Genomic DNA, 27,442 nt, shown 5'->3' with positions numbered 1-27,442 from the left:
GTTTCTGTGCACACAGTAGCAATGAAACCGCGCTTTGAGGGTTAATGGCAGAATTTCACCTTTAAACTGAAGTTGCCTACATCTCCAGTGAGAGAGCTACATACAAAACAGAGCAACTTTTATGTGTATTTCCCCCATTTTTGGGACCAAAAGTGATGATGCTCTGCACTGTAATCTCTTAGTCAATGTGTTGTTTCCAGGGATAAACGAATTGAAAGTAAAAAGTAAAATAGTACTTGCTTGAGAATGTACTTAAGTATCAAAAGTAAAGTATTTTGAGTTATTAAATCTTGTATAAGATTTTTTGAAGAACATGTTATTTAAGAGGTCTGTGTGGCTGCAAACATGAAACATTTGTTAATGTCTCTGTTTAATAGAACTTTTTCACAAAAGATATAAGAAAAGATATAATAACTTTGTTTGAAGTTAAAGTAAAAATAATCTTTTACTTTTGATACTTCAGTACATTCACTAATAAGTACCTTTTTACTCAAGTATAAATATAGATAAAATACTTCTTTACTTTTCCTCAATTTCAGTGTTCAGCTTGGTTCTTTGAAATCCTTTGTGCTGAAGTTTACAGCCATAACAATCAAAATGTTCACTTTTTAATTCAGGGGTGTAGCCACAGATATGATTGGTCACAGGCCTGCCTATCAAATAGAGAAAGAATATTTATTACGCTGTATTTTGAAGAATGGAATGTAATTTGATTTGTGGGTGCTGTCATTGTATTATAGCCAGTCAAATAAAATCACTACATAGCAACCGTTGCTATCCACCATTGGTGCAAACCTGTTCTTTTTAACTTAGTTTTTATTTATTTATTTATTTTTTAAAACTGTATTACAGTGTTCCCATGAAAGAACATTTTCCCTTTCCCAGCTATATCTATACACTCTTCAATCTCAATTATTACACAAATAAGCGACAAAGGGGATCCACTCCAAAATAAAAGTAGCCAAAAACGTAAGAAAATGTTATTAACCAAAGTTAATAATAAGTGAATATCAAGTGAAAACAGAAAATGATTGTTTAAAATAATAAAATAAATAAATAAATAGATCATTTAAAAAATGGTGCAGGCCTGTTCTGTTCATTATTGAGGCTCTAGTGTTTGAATTCGAAGCTCTAGAGAATATCATTTTCCACCCATCCAGTACCAAAAACAATGTCATCAATGTCATTGTTGTCAGTTTTCAGTTGTCAGTGAATTTGGTACTTACGCTGCTCTTTTACAGCAGAAGCTGACATAAGCTTTGTGAAAGTCAAAGCAGTTGTCTAACATTAATGCATCAAGTCATCACAGATAAGATATAGATGGTCCATCAACATTGTTAATGTGAGTTGTGGCAGGTTTAGGTTTTAAGTTTGATGGGTTTTCTCCTTCTTTTTGTACATCTCTGCGACCTTCCGGGCCAAAGTGCTGTGCAGATTAGCATGTACCCTCCTCTAACGCTCTGAATTCAGTTCATGAAAGTCTTGCTAATTAGCTGATGAGCTGAATCAGGTGTTTAAGGCAGTGTGCTTAGGTCTGCAGTGTTTTGGCCTGCGAGGACTGGAGCCTGACACTGCTTTATAGTGAAGGGTGTTGCAGTGTTGGTTGTGTTTATGTGAATCCTGCATTCTGGTTGATTAAGTATTGTTTTGAGCATAGAACATAGAAGTGATGGAATAGTTAGGGTGATGACTGTATGGCAGTCGGGAAGTGTGCCCCTGGAATACCACTGCCCTGCTTCAACACTCCTGATCCAACTAATCAGTGAATTAATGAGCCATTCCTGTGTTGAAGTGGTGTGGTAGAGCAGAACAAACACCAAACAAGGGGATGAAGGGATACTCCAAGACCAGGGTTGGGAACCTATGGAATAAGCCTGATGTTGTGACATTGCGAGACATGGTTCATTTGGACGTTATCAACCAAGTTGACCTACCTTTTTAACAAAAATATACATACATACAAACATACATCATCTAAACCGCTTATCCTTCTGGGTCGTGGTGGGGTGCTGGAGCCTATCTCAGCTGTCATTGGGCGGAAGGCAGGATACACCCTGGACAGGTCGCCAGTCCATCACAGGGACAAAAATATATTCATGCCTAAATTACTGCTTTAATTACGTATAAATTGCACTGTACCAGTAAGTATATTGAATTAGGCATTAATGGTGCCCGCAAAGAACATTTTGCATTGCACTGAAACCCTCCAACCTTTCCTTTGTTTAGTTACACAGAGACGATGTTCGACACTGGCAGAGACGTTGCTTCCGTCACCCCAGTGCAGCAGTGTTGACCCCTTTTCTCTGCTTCTTTTTCAGTACAGCAGCCTAAACCAACATCACACAATGCCGTAGCGAGTCCTTCCGTGTTTCCACATGTCTTCTAGATATCGTACAAATCGCACTTTATTTGTATTAAAAAAGAGGCAATTAGGAGATCCTGCCTCAGAAGTCAGGGACACTAAATTGCCTCCTTAAGAAGCGTGCATAGAAATGAGTGACCCTCTCTGACCTTGCAATTTCAGGAAATGAATGGCCATTTCCTTAGCCCCCCCTGCCACCCACCCACCCCCAAAACTCTATTAACATTTAGCACTGCAGTTTCCAGTTTTTTCCTTAAATAATGACAAACGGATAAATCTTTATAAATCAAGCCCAGAGTTGAGTTCAGCTGACTCTCTAATTGATCAATGGCTGTAGTCAAAGTGGAGAGCTCGTCCTTGGGCCTGCTGGCATTATAAATGGCCGCCGACTAATGAGGGAGCCCGAAGAACAAACCGGAACAGCGGCAACACCCCCCGTTTGGCCCACATCTTTAGCCGCTCCGCTCCTTTAAAATCGGACGCTCTACTTTTCGCCTGGCGACAGGGCCGGTCCACTCCGCACTTGTGAGTCCTCACCCTTTCGACGTCAGTCTCAGAGCAAACGTATTGCGCGGCGGGGCGGGGAAAACATAAAGATTTCCCTGTTGAAAACAAGCTGTTTTTATCGAGCCGGCGAGGAGGGACTGGATAAATGAGAGCGAAGAGCTCAATGGCTGAAATGAGGCATAATGAAATGAACAAACAACATGCTCAGGGACAAATACTTTGTATAATATTGAAATGTAGCCAAAGCGATGCATTAAGCAAAAATCAATGGTCATCTAATTTGGAGCCTTAAATGATTTTGTCAGAGCGCAGAACTCCCGACAAATCAAAGAGGGAAAAAAAAACAAGATTAAAAAATGCAATATCACTGCAGCAGATTGATCTGCATTTTAATCCTCATTGATGCATTGTGGCGGTCAGTGTCTCCGACTCTGTACACGACTCCTCGTCTGGATGTAAACTAGAAACTCAGACCGGCTTACGCATATTAATGCAGTAGACTCTTCATATGTTTCATTCTCCTCGTAATGAGCTATATTAACTGCTCCAGGTGCCTTTGAAGTTGTAGTTCCATCTTTATTTTGGCAGGATCTGGATGGGAAGCAGCCGCAGGAAAAAAGTCTTTTTTTTAACTTTCTCCTGGAGCAGTACGAGGGGCTGAAATGAAGTAGGAACCGAGCGATTTTCAAAGACTACATGCTATTGTAGCACAGAATGTTAAATGATACAAATTATTTGCCTTAATTAATTTGATTGATTGTCAAACGGCCTCAGTGTGTGAAAAGTAGAGGGGAAACTTTGCACAGACATCATTAGTTTTTTCCCCATTTAAAGATTAATCATGAAAAGCTCTGGCTCTTTAATTCTGTAATTTGTATATTTAATGGGGTGCTGCAGAATCTATGACAGTAATTAGCATTTGCTGAAAACTCATTAATACGCAACAACTTGATTAATGCCGCAATAATGCTAACATGACTGAAGTTATTCAGGTTATGTACTAAGCAGATTAAATCCAAATGGCCCTGTTTGTTTTACTTATGGTCGATATTGTGCTTTTTGGCACGGGAAAGTGTTTTTGGGAGAATGTAGTGGCTGTCGATGCTTATCATACGCACATCTAACAGCTTCTCAAAACCTTGAAGAGATTATTCAAAGAAAGTGTTTGATTTAGGGCTGTTTGTAATTATGTTGTATTTTACTGTTGTAGGTATGAAGAAGTATAGATGAATGTATAAAGACAAAAGAAAGTAGAGCAATTATTATGCTGATCAATGTGATAGACTTTGCAATTCTTTTTTACATTTTGTGTAAATTTCATGAAGAAAAGGCCAAAAGAAACGGCCCACAATTACTTGGAAAAAAGTCTGGTTCCATTGACTTACATTAGAAGTAAAGTAGGTTTTTTCCTTCTTCTGTAAAGTTACCATTTTGGAGATACGAGGTTTTGTTCTGACAACAGTGATTTTATATATATATATATATATATATATATATATATATATATATATAGTTATATTTTTTTTTCATTTGCTAATTGTAGTCTTCTGCGGTTGCAGTATTGCACAGTCCAACATGTTGCCTAATATTGTTACACATTTTCACTTAGACGTACTGTCAACTCACATATTACAAATATCTCAATGATACTAAAGATGTATGACTTCATGATCATAAACTAAAGTTGCGTTTGAAAATATATTTCCTTATGCTGCGTTCACATTTGCATTGAAAATATTATTCTTCACATCATAGCGGTGCGCTACTACTGGTGACATAAAGCCACGCAAACGTTGCCACAGTGACCGCGGTGTTGGTGAAAATGGACGATTATTAGAGGAGAGTTTTATCAGTGTAGATTGCTTATTTATGGCGGAAAAGGAGGAGCTCTGTGCTCTTTTATCGTTCATCTGTAACTGAACGTTGAGACATTTGGTGCCCATGGCTCCCCAAAATTTGGGAAAATCGAACCCCTCATGGATCACTTGGCTTATCAATGTGGTCTGCAGAATGTTGCGACTTAAAAATAATGGAATATCCGGTTTGCTGTCGTCTGTCTACCACAAACGTGTGAATGCAGCATTAATCCTAATTTGAGTAAACTTTAATTTTATGTGTGTTTGTGTTTCCAAACCTCACAGTGACATAGAGCTTTAAATCTGTGTGAGATATTGGATTCCAATAAGGTCCAATAAGTTACGTTAAACTTCAACAATGGAAGCTGCCAATGTTAGAGGTGAACATGGAGGAATTTGGCCAACACACATCAATCAAACACTGATAACACTCGCTAAATTATAGAGCAGTTGCAATATGACCATCAGAGATGTTCACAAGTCATTTTATGCAAGTCCGAGTCGAGTCTTGAATCTTTAGCTGTAAAGTTGTGAAGTTGAAGTCATGAATTGTAGCAAAGTACGGAGCCCCGCTGGTGACATCCTGTATAAACAAACATAATGCATGGCCATGACTCAGTAAGGCATGGGAACAAGATAATTAAGTTGTGGCCACGACATAGTAAGGCATGGAAATGAGATCCTAATGCGTGGCCACGACTTAGTCAGGCATTATCTCATTCCCACACCTTACTATGTCGTTGCCATGCATTAGGATCTCGATATAGAGCACAGTTATTATGGCAATTATCGGGGTCCAAGGACTGTGCACCAGTGGAGCCGGTAGAACATAATTGACGTGTTTTTGTAATGGCATTTGTTTACAATAGATGTCAGCGAAGATTTCTTACTCACTGGTCTTTTGACGTTGCTACGGTAAACAGATTATTATCTACAAAACTGTAGTATTTGGACACGACTTGTATTTGTGTAGTTGTTGAACTTAATGAACTAAATCCACAGAAACCCCCCTGTATTTTAGTCTCATTGTGCACCATAATTTCAAGCTAAAACCACGAGAAATTTCTCCTAGGAATAATACAGGGCCCCACGTTTTCACTGCTCTCGAGTCAAGTCTGACATGAAAAATAAAGAAATGACATCAACTTATTATTGTTTAGAGGTAATCTAACTTACTAAAAACAAACGCATCACAACATACTGTACCTGACGCTGCTGCAAGCTGCGAGAGAATGGCACAGCAGCGCGTGGCTGCAAGACAGACGCAAAATTGACAAGCAGACGCACAATTGTGTCAGCACAACTGTTAGGTCAGTTTTATTTATCACGTCAAGTTTTCTGCTTTTTATTCGATAAAATTTCAGATCTTTAGTTTAGAATCCAAGTCAAGTTGCGAGTCAGCCATCATGTGGATAAAGTGCAAGTCCACATCACTGATGTCTATCATAGGCGACAAACCATTCAGACAACATCAACGTCCAGGTTGAAATAATGATGAAATTAAGAATAAAGGGAAGGGATACTTTAGTGTGTACTCGCGGTTCTTACACACAAACTTCGACCACGCTCTACACATGCTTTAATAAGTGAGACCTCTAGCTGAAGAGACTTTGTGGGTAAAACGACTGTGGTAAACAGTAACTGTGGAAAATAAAAAATAATTCTGATTGTTTAGGAAAAGCTTGGCTGACACTGCATTGCTAACAGGAAGGAAGGGGTGAAGGAAATAAGCTGACTGTCCTTTAAAGTAGATTGAATGAAAGTTCAGATAAACATTTTTGACTCAGAAGAATTCTGTAGAATTCTTTCTGAGAATGTTGACCGGTGTCAAGTAAAGACATAGTCAGAAGTAATCCTGGTGTAAATTCCATTTCTGAGTCTGGTCTATGAATTATTTCAAGTGCTGCATGAAATGCTGATTCAGTCTTTGTGCAAAAGTGCTTCACATCTTCCCATGTCTGGACACTGGTCCAGAGACTCTCTGAGGTGAATCTCATTCCTCATCGCTCATCTCTCTCGGCCTGGCCAAGGCTCCAGGAGACCACTGACCGCCGCTCTCTCTGAACAGACCTGTCAGGACGCTCTCCGCTGGGACCCCCAGCCTCCCGCTTTTCCTCCCGTAATGGGCCGAAAGCTCTGATGGATGTGAAGAGCTTGTCAAAAAAAATAGCTGATCACCCCGGAGAGAGCAGCTGTGCTGAAACCTCAAGTTTGGAACAAGCGTCTCCCCAGACATCTCCAGACACACGCAGCACAACTGGATAGAGGCTCGGAGTGGTCAACATGTCGTTTATGTTCACGTAACGTCCCTGTTAGGAGGTTCTGGGCTGCTTTGACTCCATTAAAGAGAGCTTTTAAGGTGACTATAATCAAAAAACAGAGATTTGTTGTTTGTGAATTGTTATTGCAATATCGGCATTTTTAATACTGATATCTCAGAAAACTACAACATGCAAATGAGCCCTCTAACCAATCATAGGGTTTTTAATGACTGGGACAGTAAACTATTTTGATTGGGACAGAATTATCAATAAATATTGATATATTCCATTTTCAATACTGTAAATGTTTATATATAACATATTCGCTGCATCTAGAACGGTTTCCGTTTCTGCCGGAGGGATCTTAAACAGCTCCTGCTTTGTATATACTGTCTGCATTTATAAGTCGTACTGGCTTAGGGCTGGAACTACTTTTGGATGGTCATGAAATCAGTTAGTGGAACTTTCGATTTTTTTCTTTTCGTATATGTGAGCGCTTTGTGGTCCGATCTGTGATATGAAACTCCAGTTCTGGTTTAAGAGCCATGCAGCCGCAGTATTTCACTTTCATTTTAGTGTAGTGGGCCGATATCGTGGAAAACGGAATTTGGTGTAGCATTAAGGCCCAGTCCCATTTCTTCTTTTCACCCCTACCCCTTGTTTTTGAGTGTCACCCTAACCCCTTGGAACTGAGTTACAGGGTAGTGGTTGAAATCTTCCCTCTGAAATGGGACCCTCAAATAAAAAGAGCATCACTTCATTAACAGCTACCAGCGCTGCTCTGTAGGCGACCCTGCCAGTCTGCAGTGACAGCAGAGGAGGGTAAAGTTCAGCTCCTCACTGCTGGGCTTTAGTTACATTTAGGGCATCATATGACTTCAAAGAGGGGGGCAATTATTTATTATCGCCCACTCCTAATTCTTCAGTGATATGAAGCTGAAGTCTTTTTTTTCACCAACTTCTCTTTCGAATTTTCCCGTTCCACCTTAAATGGAGCAGCAGTTACATTCTGGCACTTCAGAGCTGCTGAACTATTTAAGGTGGAATGGAAAATTTAGCTACCGAGACATTAGAAAAGTTTCAAAACACACCGCTCACTCCTCAGTCCATATATGGAAACTAAACATTAAAAAAAAAACAGTTTTGAATTCACTGTTTTTGTACCATCACTGAAAACTATTTTTCATACATCTGCCTGAGTTCAGCCATTCACTCCGCTCATTCACTCTGAAGTTACAGGGAGTGTTTCAGTCTGGACAGCTTTTTGACGGAGGGACGATACAGGCCAGACAGTCGGAAAAGAGCTTACATATATACATCAATCTTAAAGTAACAGTAACGAAAAAAGCCTGTTAAATTCTATGAGATGGTCATGTGAATTTTTTTAGCTCCTGAAACCATAAAGATGTCATAAGTGGATCTCAGTAAGGATAAATTTGTCCTGCACTGTCTAAATGAAGAATGATAACTTTGTTGCTGTTTTGTACGATTGATCTGTTTTTCTCCTTCAGCATCTTCTTGCTGTTTCATAAAAAATGCAAGCTTAAGTGTTAAAATTGTCATCTGTAAAAGACGTAAATAACTATCATTAGGTAAGAAAAATACTACTGTACATGTGTACTGTAAAAAAACAGGACTGGAGTTTTGGATCATGGAGTGCATTGGAGTGCAGAACACTGATGCATACAAAATGGAAAGGGAAAAAAATATAAATTTAATATCATGACTGTTATTGTCATAATAATTATAATTATTGTTAAATTGATCAGTGATTCCAGGCCTATTATTACCTGATGTGTGCATTGTGAGCAGTCTTACTTCCAGATGTGTTTTCTGTAGGTGTTCTACTGAATTAAAGTGTTTATGTAAATTGACCAAAGTAATTTGTTTTAAATAATCTTTACCAATGTCTCATTATTGTTAAACAGCACATTTTAATATATGGTGTGTGTGTATATATAGCAACATAATCTCACTACTTCAAACTCAATTCCAAAGAAGTTGGGACAGTAAGTAAAATAAAAACAGACAGCAGTAATTTGACAAATCCTGTTTGATCTGTATCAAGTTGAAAACAGTCCAAAAATAGATATATAACTGGCCTTCTTCATATATATATATATATATATATATATATATATATATATATATATATATATATATATATATATATATATATATATATGTATAATATAATATAATTGCTTATTCTAAATTTAAATCCAATTAAAAACGTGTATCTCCATTTTTTGCGATTTTTACTTTTCTGCATTGTTTGAGCTCAGCAGCTGTCCTTTACATTGTGTGAAAATTTCATGATGATTGGACGAATAGAAATGGTCCAAAATTGCTTAGAATGAAAACGTTTTCTATTAATTTACATTGAAAGTAAAGAAGGTTTTTGCTTTCTCCTGTAAAGTTACTATTTTGGAGATACTTGTTTTTTTTTATTGGACAGCGACGAAATGCTCGTTGAGGAATGTTGTTCTTCAACTGTTTACATTTTTTTTTTTTACAAAGTGTCGAGCCTTGACCCATCCTAGCTCATAAAGGACTAGGCCATTCCTGGATGCTAAGTTTACACCCAAGCATGACTACATCACCTGTTTAAATTTTTTTGGAACCTTTTACAAGGTTCCTAGTCTGAAATTGCCCAGGTCCCAGCCTTTTTGGAAAATCTTGCAGACATCTCTTTCAGAATGAGCATATGTTTGCAAAAAATAATGGAATTCAAAAGGTAAAATATTAAATACCTTGTTTTTTATTTAAATAAAGGTCAGAAGGAGTTCACAAATCACTGCATTCTGTTTTTATTTACATTTTACTTACTGTCTCAGTATACTATATATAGTTTATTAGCCCTGCTGGTAGATTTGAATCTGAATTTTTTAGCCCTGTCCATAAAACTGCATTTTCTCCTCTGCATATACTGTCAATTCATCCATTTCTTGCCATGCTTCATGAAAGTGAAGCAAGTTTCATGAGTTTTGTGGACCAAAGGCGTAATCCTATCAGCCGTGTCGATCTGAAGCCCAAAGAAATATCCTGATGCTTTTACATGAGGTCAGTCAGACTTGCAACTACTTCAATCCACTTGAGAGTGAATGATAGATTAAGTAGAATCTGTTTAATCTGTATAGTCTGTATTTGAGAGCATTTGGACTCGGAGCCCTCAACATATTAATTAACTGCAATGAAGAGGGATATTACTTCAAAGGTGTTTTTATGTCTGATTTAAGGTCAGATGGTGGAGGGTTTTATTAACAGCGGAGCTGAAGGGAATGTAAAGAAAGCACTTCTGTGAGAAGAGAGTCTGCGGAGATCAGATCATCTGGAACGCTGTGGGACCGCTCGGTGTTCTGAATGCGGGCTTGCTCTCATCAACTCTCTCTTCCTGACACTTCTGGATCTTTAGTGTATCGTATTCCCATGTCAAAGTGTCCATTGTGTCAAGTAGATCTGTATTTACACATTCCATTCGTTAGAAAAACCTGCTTTGTTCTTCTAAGCAGTGCTTTATAAGTCCACTATATACATACAGGTGATAAATGGAAGGAAAAACCTGGAAAAATAAGTGGAAAAAATAATAATACGATAATGGTAAATATTTATAAATATATATAAACATACTGAGCAAACCCAGTTGACCTTGATTTTGGATCAAGATGGCAAAAGGAAAAAGGAAGTGACATTTTAAAGAGGGGTAATTTTGGGAGCTCAGATAGAAGGAGCTTCAGTCACAGTGTTTCAATACACTCTCAGAAAAAAGGTCTTAAACTGTCTCTGGGTCAGTTCCCCTCTTGTCACTGTGGTGGGACCCTCAAGGGTCCATCTCAGCACATTAAATAGAGTTGGAGATTGTGATTGAAAATGCATGTGAAGAAAAACAGCAACTGGTGACTTAGAATTTCAGTGCAGGACATGATCAGACTGTGTCAGCAAGAACACTCTATCCACAGCTACATAGAAAGGGATATTATGTTAGGGTTACAGAGCATAAGCCCTCGTTAAAACGACTAATGCACATTTGAGAGTTCAGTGGTGCAAAAACCATAAGCATTGGTCTACAGAGATGTGTAGATCTCCACCCAGCTGAACAACAGTGGAATATATTTTGGACTGATGTGATTCTCACCATCACCATCATGAACACAGAAAAGGAAATATCTTTTGGATAATGGTGTTCCAGCTTTTCAGTAAAGTTCCAGAGACTTGTACAGTCTATGCAGAGTCACAGTGAAGCTGTTCTTGTTGGCCCAACACCTTATGTACAATTACAGACTGTTGCAAATCTCTTGTCATGCACAATTTGCCAGCCACCTTCTACTCCATTGATTGTTGGTCAGTTTTTGATGACTAGACCACTGTTAATTACATATAATTTGAATGGTGAACCGTTCTCAACACACACATCACTGTGACCGCTAGGTCAGGAGTGGTTCACCACCTCTAAATACAAAGCCAAGAGCGGTTCTGTTGTTAGAAACTCAACACTGATAAGACTGGAAAATTAATAACAAAATTACATATGGTTAAAGATTGGCAACACTCTGAGAAATAAAGGTACTAAACTGTCTCTGGGTCAGTTCCCCTCGTCACTGGGGTGGAACCCTCAAGGCTCCATCTCAGTACCTTTAGTCAGGGAACATAACTGAACCATAATCCACTGAAATGATATGTTCTAAGCTGTACTGACTCCACACACCCCGTCTCGTCTCCAGGCTTTTATTTTACTGTTCTGTTTAAAACATTCAGTTATGAAAAGGTACAAATACGAACTTTTCACCTGGAGAAACTTATTTAAGGTTCACAATCAGACCTTAAAACCACTGTTGGAGCTTTGAGGGAACATTTACACTGTTTGTACCTTGATGAACGAAAAATGTAAAGAACCTTTATTTCTAACAGTGTATTGTCTGTACGCCAACAAAGTGAACATACACCTACCTACACCACAGTGCAATTGCTGGAGTTTTACACACATCAGTGTCACTTGGTTTATAGATGATATATAGGATATATAGGTAGAAATGTGCTACATTTACTGTTACATTTACTTAGGAAACATTTAGAGTAAATTGTTCTTCTTAGGGTCATATATGAAACTTTATACTCAAGTATGAAGTATATTGTATTAGTAAGTTGTAACGTTGAACTTTTAATTCCACCACAGAACAGAACAGAATGGTGGTTGTTTCTGTGGAAGAGACTGATTGAGGAGATTGCCTGTGTGTGGCCTCATATTCAAAATATGTTTTACACACAAACTACCTAAACCAAGTCATATCAGTGTTCGTGTTATAGGGAGCCAGGAAGAGATTAGGCCCACCAAAAAAGAAGAATACAGGAATTTAACTCCTTTTTAAACAATAATATCTGAGGGTTGGACGGTTGCAGGTATAGAAAATTAACCAAAATAAAGGTGTGTACAATTCAATGAAAAATTCAGGTCCACACGATTCGCAAGAGCTTGTTTTTTTTCTGTCCTGAGGTCTGTTTTATCTGCGCAAAGAAAACATTCACTCTTCTCACACTGGTGTTTGTTATTTGGTACTTTAAAATTGTTTGTTATTGTTCAGTTGGCCAATCATATTGTTAAGATTTAGCTGTTGCCTTTTACTTTCATCTGGTAACTATTGCGTTTGTGTATGGGGGCTCTGCATGAGTCCTGTGAAGTAACTCATTACTTGAATAGTCTCTTCACTGGATACTTTCTTACTCTTACTCAAGTACTTCTTTCAGTGACTGCTTTTGGTCACTCTGCGGTCACCGCAAGGTGGAGAGAGGTACACCAAGCAGAAATTTCCAGCCAGGAGGCTTCTTTATGGTCATAAACTGGCCACTGGTGAAGCACTAAAGGATGGCTTTTAATAGCTGTGCTTGTGTGATGTCTCTGTGCAGGTCTTCAGCTGAGTTTCCGCACACGGGCAGAGGACGGCCTCATCCTGTGTGCTCTGTCCCCTGGAGAGCAGGAGGAGTATGTGGTTCTGCAAATGCGCAGCGGAAGACCCTACTTTCTATTCGACCCTCAGGTATGACCATCAAAACCCGAAGCCTGTCCAAATGCCCCTTGACCTGGCAAAGAAGCGTGGATATATGGCCCATGGTAAATTTAGAATTGAATGATGGGTAATAGTTTGATTTAAGAGTCAAATTGGGTTGAATGTTTGTGTAAATTCCCTCCAGACTGCTTCAGAATGTTTCCCGTCGTACTCAGTGTTCAGATTATTTGATTCTATTTTGATATCTGGTACAAGCTCAGCCCTTCTGTTCTTGTAATGGAGGAATTTTAGCTTGAATGTAGCTGGTTCTGATACTACTGCTTAAATGGGTCAATATAAGGGTAGAAAGCTAGTGTGGCAAACATTTTTGATTCCCTTGTGAAACCCAAAACCAATATTGTTTTTTAAGAGGGAAATAATTAGTTTTTGATCCCATGAAACTCTGTCTACTGCCTTTTTTGCTGCGGAGAACTTTCAAACTAAAACAATGTTTGAATTGGAGGCCAATTAACTCGTTACCCGCAGTCACTGGTAAGGCAACAGCAGTAGCATGCTAATTATGTCACAGCGCAATGCCACCTCGCCGGCTCGAGTGTGTCGCTCTGATGATGAAAGCCATCATGAAAGATGATTTCTGCATTAGTGTCCACGGGACCACCGCCGATCTCTCCCCACCAATATCCACCGCCGCCGATTCTCGCCAGTTTTGCATTCATAAACATATTTTGTCGGGGGGTAGTTTGATAATTATAACTAAAAGTGGTGTCATGCCCAATTAATGTCCCCTGATAGCGTGCCCATTAGTTCCCCCATTAACGAATTCAACAATTCTAATGGGATTAGCACCATGGGACGCTAATTGGCCGTGACACAGGAAACTGGTATGCTTCCCCACACACTCTTTCTAATGATGAAATTAATGAGCAGTTTATAAAACGCTGTCTCATGAAAGAATATTTGGTTCCTGTAAAAGCTGTCGCAAATGATGCCAGTTTTTTTTCTCCCCTCCATCGTCTCCTTATTGAGGAACTCGAAGATACTGGAGGGTGGAAAGCACACAGTGAAGAAAGCTTCTCCGAGGCCCAGAGGCATGATTAGCAGAATTAACACCACTGAAAGCGTGCATTCTGTCTTAAACAAATTCAAGGGCTATTAACCAAGAGCATGCTGGGTTCTACACTGATGCCACTTATTCCGTCACCAAGCGTTAACTAAAGCCTAAATGAAGCTTAAGAAAGAATGATGGAGTGAAAGTAAGATAAAAATGTTGAAATTAATGTTTTAGAGCAGGATTATGTTAGTCATAGCTACAGCGGACTCAGTTCAGAAGTTCAGAAGGGACGTACTGAAGGTATCATGGTGTATTTTGCTCGTTGTACACTGATTAAAATGTAGTAATAATTAAAAATAGCCAAATAAATTAAGCCCATGTAATTTTGTTGGTCATGTACAGACATTTATACTAATAGCCGTAGACCTATAGCAAAAAAATAAAAAAAAGAGATCCTGGACAACAATGAGATCAGATGAGTTTTCCTCACGCAAGACTAAGTGCATCATAAGTTTTGATGCTGTGAATAGCTAATATAATTTTTGATCTAGGCCAGAACTAGTCTAGCAGAGCCAGGCTTTATCTTGTAACAAGAATACAGGTTTGTGGACAACCTGTGAAACCTTTGGTGCTGGATTGTGGCAAAATCCACCACAAACAAGGATACAGCCCCCCTCTAAAACCCACCCTATATGCCTCTAGTGCATTCTCCTTTAACCTCTTAAACTCCTTGGGACCACCGGTGGTTCCAAAACGCTCTTCGTCATATTCTTCATAACTTTCATATTTCATAAGCTACATTCTAAAGGTGGGGGTCGTATGAGAGCTGTAACTGTCTTCTTTCCAGTCAAATAGATGGGTGATGTCATTTTAAACCCTTATAATAAAAGAAGCTGAACTCACAGTTTATTTTTCTACTGAAAGTCGATCCATTTTTCCACAAATCTGGGCTATAAACTATAAACAGATGGCGTCTCTTCAGTGATCTGCTCTGTAAAAATTATTTTTATAAAATAATACAAAGAGCGTCTAAGATTTTTGGCTTTCAGCAGTAAATTGTAAGCATATAGCAATATGTGTGATCATAAAACACATGTTCTGTTAATTTGAGGGGAGTTTTTACAAAAAATAAATAAATAAAATAAAAATTTACATTTATTTCATGCAGTTACTGAATAATCTGCCTTACGATTTGGTCATGTGAATTCAGATGGACAAACCAAAATATACCCTGGTGAATAAGAGGTTAATGTCCAGAGTACCATCCATAACACAAGTGAAGCATGCTAGTTACTGAAATGCTATTAGCTCACGTTCATTCTTCCAAATGAAGGTTTCAGGAATGCCCTTCAGTTTTTGTCAGAGGTGCTCGATGCATAAAATCTGTTCAGTGAGACCAGTTCAGACACTGTTTTTCACATTAACTCAAGAGAAAAAAGATTTGGTTTGTTTGCCAACAAGATGTGGTAAACATGTAGTTTCCCAGGCCTGGACAGCTGTTTACAACTTGATATTTGAACCACAAAAACTGATGGCCTTGTTAGTATGGCCATTAGTGTCTCTAAAAAGGGAGCCAGGGTGTTTTTAAATGAAAAGCGGATTCTGGCTGCATATACACAGACAGGGACAAGAAAGTAGCTTTAGGTGATTTGAGAGACTTATTCGATCAGTGGTTTGGTGGAATAGCTGTGGACAAAGTTCATACTGTAGCTCAGTGGTGAGTACATGTTACTGTTGATTGTTGCAGATGACAGGTGTCCTTTTTGCAGGCCTTTTAGTGGGTGTGGCGGCGCATCGTTAGCTCAAATACAAACCCGAGAGCTTGTCATAGCTGTCGCTTTTACTCCAGCTGTATTGTGGCAGCTGTGCACGAGGCTGCTGGTAATCTATCATCGACTTTTATTACTTGTTCACCTTATTAGTCACATTCGTGGGAAGTAAACTAAAAATATAGAGGCTGGGAAATGAGTGATGACATCTGTAGATCTTGGCCTGTTTTGCAGGTGTTTTTACTCTGGGGTAGACAAGAATGCCTGCGCGTCAGACTCGATGTTTCTATATCTTTGCAAAATACAGCACAGAAATACGGTTCCTGAATCTGTAGAGTTGCCCTTTCAATTCCGTGTTATCGCAGGAAAGTTATGAGGCTGTGTTTTTGCTAGGATTTTTTGCAGCAGAGGTGGCAGGCCAGACCCCCCCACACTAATGTGACCTCAACACTAATGTGTGTGATGTGTGGCCTCCAGTGTTTCCTTCTCTACACATCATCTCCCTCTCAACGTGCGGAATTGGTGGATTTTTGTGTCTGTCTGCATTTTCTCTGGCTAATGGACACTAAGGACTGACCAATCACATCGGAAACTGTTCATTCTTCATTCAGTTGACAGTGATGTGAAATGGCGTGCAAAAAGTTTACAGCTGCTGAAGTTGCTGGAGCGGTTTGCAAAGTAGCAACAAAGATAATGGAGCATTTTAATATGAGATATATGGGTATCATGTTATATTTAAGTGCCTTTAAAGGTAAATTTAAGAGGATATGCAAAAATCGTGTCCTAAAGAGTTAAAGAGCCATTTTGCCCAAAACCTATATTTTCTTGTGTTATCTAATGTGCGGTAGCCCAGCATTTTCACCCATCAGTGTTCTCTCACTACAGTACTCAGGATGCATTGCACAAATACATCATACAACCCTTTGGAACCCCCCATAGCGAGGAGGAAATGCACTGATGGAGAGGCTAATAAATACAAACATGATATTCGGCTTCGTAGCCAACCGGTAGTTTGTTAAGATGAGTGTCCACTCATAGTTTTTTGAAAGTTCCTCCTGCCTTCAAGATCAGAGGAGAGTTTTCCTAGACAATAAACTGAAAAATCTCACCCTGGAGGCTACTAGGCATTTTTTTTTTACAAAAGATGTCAATAGAGTCTGCAGACCTGCGCTCTCAGACAGATGCGCTCTCAGCTCCAGTAACGTCATGTGCACATGCACTCTCTGCCACAACAGCAGAAGCAGCCCAACGGCAACGGCAACTTTTGGCTGCTTCTGCTTAGTGACATCATCACTTAATCCATTTTTCGTCCATAACACGGTTAGAGAGTTACATCTAACGAACCTCCCTGTTCAAAAAATCATAGAACCCATTAAAAGTGTCTGTTGGTTCCTGGTGGTGTCCAGTAGTCGCTGATAGGTTGATATCACAGTGTAAAGGATTCTGATTGTTTAATCAGCTGTTTTGGGACTAATTCCACATACATTTGATCATTTCCTAATGTTTCATCAAGCCAATTCCTGTTAGGAAGCAAAACCATCAGGTTTTATTCCTAACGGCCCTGCAAACACAGTGACGTTGTGACATTGAAATGTAATTCCTCAGAAAGTTATGACAGCGTTGTCTGACAACTTTCTAGGAAGTTGCGACGACGTTGACGGGACAGCGAAAGTAATCGGTACTGCGTTGACTGTACGCTGTCACAACCATCTAGAATAAGTTCTATTTTAATCAATATTACAGTTTTGATAAGCGGTTCTTCGCCTTCAGCTGGGCTTTCATGAGTTTCAGTAGCCTTTTTGTTTTTTTCTGTGAAGAAACCCGACACTCATGTCTGATCATCGTGGAAGGTTTTATTTTGAAAGTTTCCATATTTAATTACCTTATTATCAGTATGACAACGTAAATATGCAGTCAGTGTAGCTCTTGTTGCCCACCAGTGCGTGTTTCACTGTTGTTCCTCATAAAACTGACATAAACACTGTGGTGGCAGAGCGGCGCTGACGTCATCAGTAGGCTGGCGGTGCATGTCAGGCTAAGAGTGCATGTCTGCAGGCAGACCCTTCTCAAAGATGTAGCCATAGTTTTTTACTTTGGCCTTAGTGCCTCTTTAACACAAATACAGCGTACTGCTTTTGACAGTTCCACATTTTTGTCATGACGAAGGGCCCCATGGAGGTTGGTTCCCCTTAACACCAAGGAAAGTCTGGGCGTTGATCTCCCTGTGAATGGCAGAAATGTGAAAATATCCACCAGAATTGAGTGTTCGGGATGTTTTTGTGGACAATCAGTACTATTTTAGGCAGTGAAAGCACATTTGAATACACACTACACCTCTGAACTTAAACGTCAGCTTCAGTGCAGTTAGCTAAATATGTGAAGTTTGAAGTTCAGGTCGTTTGTCTCCTTCTCCTTAAAAATAAAACGTTCTTTTTCACTGTCAGAGATAAAGAGGACTCAGGTCCTCTGTTTGGAACATCTCCACCCTATACGTCCAGTGCTGAGCATCGAAACAGTAACTGTGACCTGAGAACAAGTTCCCCTCGGAAGAGCTTCTTGGCATAGTGACAGAATTGATCTCTGATAGTCAGAAAGCCCTTTTGAAGGCTTCCATTCAGAGAATAGGGGTATAAAGGGTACAAAGACAGCGTGTTGCGCCTCCCCAGGCTGATACCTAAAGCCCTCTTCTTTCTGCAGTAAACATATCGCAGCTCCTGGCATCCATACATATATTGATTCCATCATTAAATCTTCATCACCAGGCAGAGACGCGATACTTTGTGTCTCGCTGTGTTCACTGCGGAGCGCTACACCAGGGCCGCTAAAAGTGCCAGCCGGAGTGATGTCATATTTTAGCGAGATAATAACCCCCATCTTAATGCCGATGATGCCAGAGCGTCTAATTTACAGCCCGTATGGAGCGTCCAATCTCCAGGCAGAATTCACTGCGTGCCTCAGGGAGGGAGAAGTTGCTGGGAAGAAAACGGGGAAGTTGCTGTCCACCAAAAAAGCTGCTCCTGTGTCAGTGGAATTCATTGGAAGGTTCGACCTAGCAACTTTGGGCCAAGGGTAAAGGTGTTACCATCAGTTTTCAAAGCAGAGGTACTGATCACTTACTACAGCCCGTCTGATATGTTGATTGGACAATATTGTAGACCGATTTCGAGGTTTTGTGGATTTATCAGTAAGCTTTCCAATCAGGCACCAGTTTTATAATGCTGCTGCAATGAACAGGTACCTCTGATGTGAGTTAAACTGTTCATCACGAGCTTTCATGCATGAATGATAGTCTTTAAAGAGACTGCTAAGCTGACAATTTAAATAATAAAAACTTAAAAATAATTTAAATATGTCCAAACCTTACCTTTAATAAGACAAGGGGTGGATAAAGCACAGAGAAACTATACATGGGTGAAAATACAGGGACTGGATCAAAATCTTACTCAATTAGATGTGGAAATCTAATTGAGCCAAAACTATACTTGAGTGAAAGTCAAAACGTATCAGCATTTAAACGTGTTAAGATTAAGTGACCCTTATCAGTCCTACAATGGGGAAATATCACCCCTGCATTTTAACCCATCCATGCAGTGAAACACCACATATGCACTAGTGAACACACACACTAGGGGGCAGTGAGCACACCTGCCCGGAGTGGTGGGCAGCCCTATCCGCAGCGCCAGGGGAGCAGTTGGGGGTTAGGTGTCTTGCTCAAGGGCACCTCAGTCACGTACTGTCGGGTCAGGAGATCGAACCGGGCGACCTTCCGGTCACAAGGCTGGTTCCCTAACCTCCAGCCCACGACTGCCCTGCATATCCAACAGGAGTCATTGATTCGAAGCTCTGATCTTATGAAGCATCGAAAGCTATTTAACTGCTAACAGCACCCTCTTGTGGAGAAATCTTTGCCTGCTAAACACAAGTGAATGAGTGAATGAGTTACAAGCCAGTTCCATGGGGTGCTTTGCATGTAAAAGGTAAATGGTTTACCTGTACAGTAAAATTAAGAGTCAGGTAACGTTTTTTCCCTAAACATTAAAATAATTTAAAGGGCCCATATCCTACATTTTTCTTGCGTTTCATGTTTTTCTTCTACGATCCACTTATAACGTTTGTGGTTTTATGAACCAAAAACAGCCATAATTCATTTTTACATTTCCGCTTTCCCACCTTGCTTTATCGCATAGAATTAAACAGGATGTTTTGCTACTGTGCCTTTAAAACTGATATATGTAAATTAGTTCTGTTCTGATTGGCTGTCCTGTATTGTGCCTTACTCAAAAAGCAGTCTAGGCCGAAACATTGCTTATAACTTCTGCATGAATGGGCGGAGCTAAACTGTTGTAGGCCGAAAGGTGGATACATGTAAATGTGTTGATTTTTCATGACATCAGCAAAACAGCGTAATGGTCAGTTTTCACTGGTTTAGGTTACACATTTTGGACTGGATAGGCTGGAGAGTGAACGGTGTGTTTCAGTCCGGCCTTAATACTTAATATGCTACACTGACTTTGGGGAAGACTGGGGGGTCTTGCTCTAATGGACTAAGCTCCAGAAAGCTTAGGGCCCGTTGTGTAGCGGTGTTGGCAGCGGCGGGGCGATTGGTGTGCGATTAACCTCAAGTGTTTGATGTTAGGCCTCAGCTGTGGCCCTCAGTCCACAAAACGATGGAGGGAGGAGGTATAACGACAACCAGTGGCACCGCCTGATCGCTACCAGGAAGCAGGCCGTGGGAACAATCATTGTGGATGATCAATACAGTGGTAATGGCACACACATACATACACACACGTGCACACACACACACACACACACACACACACACACACCTATCATATTCATAGGCCAGCTCCTTACACTCCTCCTCATCAATGCCTCTAAAGCCCTGGCTTCTGCAGATTTCCAAGCAGAGGCATTATCAAGGTTAATCTTTGCCATTCATTGTGTGATTAGAATAATTAGACTACAGGAGCTGCTCCCTCTCCTGAACTTGCATTTCAATTAAGACTGGCAGAGAAGAGCGGTGCTTTCCGAATCATCGCACTGAGCACCCACTCGCGCTAGACTGAGTGTGTGTGTGTGTGTGTGTGTGTGTCTTGCTCTGTCTGCCTGTGACTCTATTAAGGTTATGACATTATCTCCTGTCGACTACCAGAAGCCATTGAATATTTGGCATTTATTGCAGACTGCACAGATAGTCTTCTTTTAGTCTTGAATAATAAACCACCACATTTTCAGAAAAAAAAAAAAAGTGTATTCATGCATGCTTTGGTTTGTGCGTTTCTTGTTAGGGTTGATGCAGTTTTTCCACTTAGTCAAACACGCTTCTTTTACAATATCTCAAATCTAAGGCTAAATTTTAAAAGCCATCCCAAAGTCTCAACACTTCTTCCCTGCCAGTGCACACTATATGGCCATAAGTATGTGGACGCCCCTCCTAATTATTGATTTCAGGTACACACATTGCTAACAGATGTAGCCATGCAATCTCAAAGACAAGCATTGGTAGTAGAATGGAAACCCCAGTGACTTTAAACGTGGCACTGCCCACTGCCACCTTTGCCACAAGTCTCTTGGTTAAATCTGCCCTACTAGATCTGCCCTAATATATCTGCCCCGGCCAACTGTAAGTGTATTTTTGTGAAATGAAAGTGTTCCAGGAGTCACAACAGCTCAGCCATGAAGTGGTAGACCTTGCAAGCTCACAGTGTGGGGCCGCCGTGTGCTGAAGCATGTAGTGTGTAGCTGTCCTCTGTTGCATTGTTCACTACTACCACAAACTACCAAACTACCCCTGGAAGCAACATTAGCACAAGAATTGTGCATCAGGAGCTTCATGGAGTGGGTTTCAATGGCCGAGCAGCTGCACATAAGCCTATGATCACTATGAGCAATGCCAAGCGTCGACTGGAGTGGTGTAAAGCGCCGCCACTGGACTTTGAAGCAGTGGAAGGTTCTCTGGAGTCATGAATCAGCTTCACTATCTGACAGTCTGAAAGATGATTCTGGCTTTGGCGGATGCCAGGAAAGCGCTGCCTACTGGTTGGTCTGGGGTCTAGGGCTGTTTTTCAGGGTTTAGTTCCAGGTAAGGGTAATGTTAGTGTTACAGCATACAAAGACATTTTATTCAGTTATGTGCTTGCAACTGTGTGGTAGTGTTATGGTCAGGTGTCCGCATAGTTTGGCCATATAGTGTATATCACAGTACTTTCACATCATCAGGATTGTGATGCTTACTTTACTACACATTTATTACTGTACACAGAACAGATTCCCTGTTAATATTTTTAAGTAATGTTGAAAATTTTTTTCATTGCTTTTTGATTTCTTGTCTTTTTGAAGTTATTTAATTTTAACAAGATGACTTTAACACAAGGCAGACAGGAAAACTGCACTGTTTTAGAAAGCAAAACGTAGGCCAACCAGCGGTAGGTTAAATACATACACCTAAAATCCTTGTGCCTTACGCTCTCCACCAGGGGGAGCTATTAGCACTTAATCAGGTTTTGTGTGCATAATTGAAAGAGAGGAAACTCTTCCTTTCTAGGTTAGATTTAAGTATTGCAATATTAACTGAGGGTTCACTGTAAAGCTGCAACATACAGAGTAAAGAATATGATGCTTGACTGTCTTACACATTGTGAATTTCTGTATTTAAGCTGCCTTTAGTGATATTAAACCCAGTGTGAAAACATAAATATACACCACTATTAACAAATCAAATTTACAAATATTTATTTATTCTGTCCTGATAATGTATGTATTGTACATCCCAACTCTGCACGCCAACACGGTTATCTTTATTTACACCTCCTCAAAGAACATCTCCAGTCATCTTGTGATTAATAGTGATACTTAAATCTATAAACTCAAATCTACTTTTGACACTGCAGACGGTGTCAGCTTGTATTATGCAACTCCGCCAGTACTAATTAATTTAAAGGAATACTCCATCAGTTTTCGACCTAATTTCTGTCTGGTGCTTATGTAGCACATGGTCATTTACCACAGACAGTTATTTCTATATTTCTGTGTTTTCCATTGTACATTATATTATACTCTATTCACTATATTTTTGTTTGTTTGTTCTCTGTTTGATCTTTTGAACAGGCTCGGCATCAGCAACCAGTGGAAGTACCATCATTGGGCAAAACACTGGCGTTTACTTTGGAGGCCTTCCAGAGAATTTCACCGTTCACCGACAAGACGCTGGTAACACAGTGGTTCAGATCAGCACAGCTTCTTGTATGAAGTTAGATTCATGGCATTAGAAATTTGGGTAACACTTTGTTGTAGGTCAAGCAAATAAGGCTGCATGGCCATTATATAAGCCTGACAACTGACATAAACCTACATAAACATTTATAAAAGCTTATTCCAACAGGCATTACTTGTGTTTTTTGGTCAGCTTTAGTGTCAAGTTGATATTGTCAAATGACACACATTTTGGTGGACATAAGGTTGTGGTGTCCTAACACTTTCTGGGGTGAAATAAGACGGCATGCTGTGACAGCTGAGTTTGTGGCATTGTGTCCATATTAGTTTGTTTCACACTCAGTCCTTAAAATACTAATCTGGATATTTTAATCCTGACAAAATTTCTAAACCAAGTCGCTCCCAAAGACATATTGGCCTGAAATGCTTCCTTAGAAATTGAATTTCAGGCATTCGGGTTGTACGTAAAATTCAGTTTAAGATTTTTTATTGCTCTCTTACGAACCTAGAAATTCAGTTCTGTTTCAGATGCTATGATACAGATTCAAAATGATAACATTCAAATTCAGATTTTTCTGTTTAAATTCAAGATTTAATGGCATAACTCCACTGTACGTAACTGGCTGTGTATGTGCAGGTCCAGCCAGACTGGTGCGACAAGGTTTTGCAGGTTGCGTGAAGGACGTACTGGTCCAGAGGGCTAGTAGCCCTGTGGCTGTTTGGGAGCCGTTAGACTGGGACTCGGCCCTGGAGGAGCACGAGACGTATGGTGGCTGGGAGGGCTGTCCCGCCGACTCTGAGCATGGAGCCTACTTCCTGGGACATGGTACTGCACCTGGACCATATAGATTTTAGCTCCGTCTGTGATTCTTTGTTTATAGCTATGGCACTTTTGCTGTATCCTCTGTACAGTATTGCTGCACAATGTGTTGTTTGTTAATTGTTATTGCAGTGTTATTGGAATACTGATATGACAGCAGGCCATAATAAACACAAATGAGGGTCTAACCCATGAATAAATGCTTTATGATATGCTGTGAGCATCCTGGCCATCCATCCTGGAGTCCAGGCGGTCATATAATCCACCAAATTGGTCAAAATAACCACTTCAGATTAGATCCTAGTATTATATTAGATTTACTCAATCATACATTCACATACATTTTCCTGTTTTTCAGGGCTTTGGTTGACTTCAGGTTGTGTCATAACAGTTTCTAGGGAGAGATGATGTTATAACAGCTGACTTTGTGGCATTGTGTCCATATTACAGTTCGTTTCTCACAGTTCTTAAAATACTATACTAGATAGTTTAATCCTGACACAATTTCCAACCCAAGTCGTTCCCAAACATGACACAGTCAAAGATGACCTGAAATTATCCCACATCAAGGTAGTTTTTCAGTGAGAATTGAGAGAAAAGACGGACACGACTCTATAAAGCGGGTGCTATAAACAATTGATGCACTAACTGCTTATTGTACCAATAAGCACCAATACGATAAAATATGTATAATTGAATCATACATTTAAATACATACATTTTCCTGTTTCTCAGGGTTCCTCAGACTGAAACCAGAGGTGTTCACCGGTGGAGATAATTTTGAAATATCGTTTGAGTTCAAAACGGATCAACTTAATGCGCTGCTGCTGTTTGCCTACGACGCCAGTGGGGAGGATTACATTTTGGTGAGTTTAGTTTGTGTAATAAATAGTTAATTATAGTTGGTATAATAGTGACATCATATATTGATGAATTGACCAAGCCCATCATGGACCTGAATTTAAGCGTAGCCCTGCCCACTAACAGCACGCTCATAAGGCACATAGTCTAAAAACGCAGTGAAATCATGGAACTGTTAACAAGATGGAGACGAAACAGGACATGAAATTGAAGTGATTGAGAAGATTCTCTTCACCCGGAACACTTTACAGGAGACACAGACCTCACACACATACTGCTGCCGCAGCACAGCATGTCTTGCTTTGTGTCTTCTTATGTATGTATATCAAGATTTTAATGTTGCTGAAAATTCTTTCAGCGCGTGTTTGAGGTGCTGTCTAGTTGCTGTGTCAGCTGCCGTTGTCTAAACAAACATTGTTAAAACTGTCTTAACAGCACAGCTTTTGTGATTCGAATGCAGATTTTCACCCAGTTTTAAAAGGGAGGAAAATAAATGCAAAATCAAGTTCAAATCAAGCTCAAACTTTAGTGAATCTAACAGAATATTTAACCAGCCACACGTATAATATCTCCACCCATTTTGTGTGATTCTCTCCCATTTTGTATGGCCCTCCCTCAAATGCATAGGCATGATCGAGTGAAGTGCCTTTTGTGTTTTTCCACGACCTATAAACTGCATGTTTAGGCTTATGTGGGAGTTTCATACATGGTACACGTGTGAAATGCACCCAGTTAATACTTCGGGCTCTTTGTGCTTTGGTTTCTATTTTATTTAAAGGCAATACATTTTTTTTATTTGAAACAACTACTCTCATCCTTGAAGGGGGAATTCCACCAAGTTTCAAAATTTCTGCATAATTCAATCATTGAGATGTAATGTTTTGTGTGTTTTGATGTGAAATGATGTAGAGAAGCTCACATTCATTACAATGGATATGGAGTCTTGATGTCTGCAGAACAAATATAGCCATTTAATTTGCTAACCAAGATGATCATTTAATCAGTGTCTTCTGAGTTCGTATAGGAAATAATGGTATAATAGTGGTAAAGCTAAAAAGTCTTTGATGGGTACTATTTGGCTTACAACACCTTACATATTCCTCTCTGCCATGGATGGATTTTAAAACATACATTTTTAGGTCAAAAGCTGGTCTCAGAACTGTCATAAAACAACGTGTCAGGCATCGGGCAGTGCATTCATAACAATTCCATGTAATAACTAGAGATACTGTAGATGTCTGGCTCCTCAGTGAACAATTCTAAATTGGGAAGTTTCTAGAATGGAGGATTTCACATCAGACCACTCTGAAGAACTTGGTGTACATCTTATCAACTTAATTTTGCAGAAATTCTGAAAAATTGATGCAATCTCGGGCGGCACGGTGGCACAGTGGGTAGTGCTGTCACCGCACAACAAGAAGGGACAGGGTTCGGTTCCCTGGCAGGGCGACCAGGGTCCTCTGTGTGGAGTTTGCATGCAGTCAGGACAATTGGATACGCTAAATTGCCCCTAGGTGTTAATGTAGGTGTGAATATGTGTGTGAATGTATGTGTCTGTCTGTTCGCCCTGCAATGGACTGGTGACCTGTCCAGAGTGTATCCTGCCTTGTGCCCAGTGACTGCTGCGATAGGCTTCAGCCCCTCCCATGACCCAGAAGGATAAGTGGTTTAGAAAATGTGTGTGTGTGTGTGTGTGTGTGTGTGTGTGTGGTGGAATTCCTATTTAATAAGTTTTCCAGATAAGATTGCTAGAATCGCAGATTTGTACTGAAGCTGTATTGTGTCCTACAGAACTTGTGCATGTGTGTGTTTGTCCAGGCGGAGCTGCAGGGCGGTATCCTCTCCTGGGTGCTGCGCTGGGGAGAGCAGAGTGCTGAGCTGGCCGTGTGGGTGGGCCTGTCCTACTGCGATGGCGGCTGGAACAGCGCAACCTTGCTGAAGAGGGGAGCGCTGTCTGGAGCTGGTCTGAACGAGGCGCTGGAAGAGCAGAGGAGCCAGAGAGGAGGTCCACTGACAATCAGCTCCCCTCTTTATCTGGGGGGAGTTCCAGCCGGACTGCAGCACCCAGCCTTGCAACGACATAGTCTGCTGCATGGTGAGAGACGTGTGGGCACACATAGTTACCCCTGCAGGGTTTGTGTTTTTTCCTTTGAAAGTCAATTTGGACCCCAGGACTGGTGATCAAAGAGCAGATGTAAATTAGAGGACTGACCCTGGGTCAGATTTCCCTATTTATGATGGTCATTGTCACAAATACTGATTCTAGAAGTCTAAAAAAGGCTATGCGCTGCACTCAGCCACACAGCGAAGTTTTGCTCATTTTTATAGTTCGCTGTGTTCTTAATCACATCCACATGTACGGCGTTATTTAAAATCTTGAGTTTGAGTGGGTTAAGAGAAGTTGTGGTGTTTTATTTTATTTATTTATTTTTTTATAGAAAAAAATTGGCGACTATTGAGTTCTAATGTTTGTTAGCAATGTAGCCTCCCAGCACAAGTTCTAAACTAAAGAAACAAAATTCAGACTCCAAATATATCTTTGGCTGAGTCACTAGGGTTAATGGAAAACTGTGTGAATTAGATATTTTGTCAAACTATTCCTTTAATATAACGATAATTAGCATCTGCTTATGTCATCATACATTTGGGTAGAACAAGAATTTGGTATTTGTATATTCATTATTCAGTGTTTGGATGATTATTGTAGCAGAACAGTGTATAAACGCATTTTTAGCTGT

The 27,442-nt window shown here is 40.1% G+C and overlaps 1 protein-coding gene across 1 annotated transcript in view; it reads left to right on the top strand.

Annotated features, from left to right (window-relative positions):
* The window catches only part of ush2a (Usher syndrome 2A (autosomal recessive, mild)), a 399,698-nt gene that overhangs the window by 105,506 nt on the left and 266,750 nt on the right, over positions 1 to 27,442 (top strand). Inside the window, exons 21-26 of the mRNA XM_036594065.1 lie at positions 12,888 to 13,018; positions 20,445 to 20,571; positions 22,919 to 23,020; positions 23,661 to 23,849; positions 24,579 to 24,709; positions 26,523 to 26,799. Coding sequence (XP_036449958.1) covers positions 12,888 to 13,018; positions 20,445 to 20,571; positions 22,919 to 23,020; positions 23,661 to 23,849; positions 24,579 to 24,709; positions 26,523 to 26,799 — 957 coding nt within the window. The remainder of the gene's footprint in view (positions 1 to 12,887; positions 13,019 to 20,444; positions 20,572 to 22,918; positions 23,021 to 23,660; positions 23,850 to 24,578; positions 24,710 to 26,522; positions 26,800 to 27,442) is intronic.

The sequence above is a fragment of the Colossoma macropomum genome, unplaced genomic scaffold (assembly GCF_904425465.1).
Source record: "Colossoma macropomum unplaced genomic scaffold, Colossoma_macropomum, whole genome shotgun sequence".
Classification (NCBI taxonomy): domain Eukaryota; kingdom Metazoa; phylum Chordata; class Actinopteri; order Characiformes; family Serrasalmidae; genus Colossoma; species Colossoma macropomum.
This window is presented reverse-complemented; position numbering and strand designations above follow the sequence as displayed.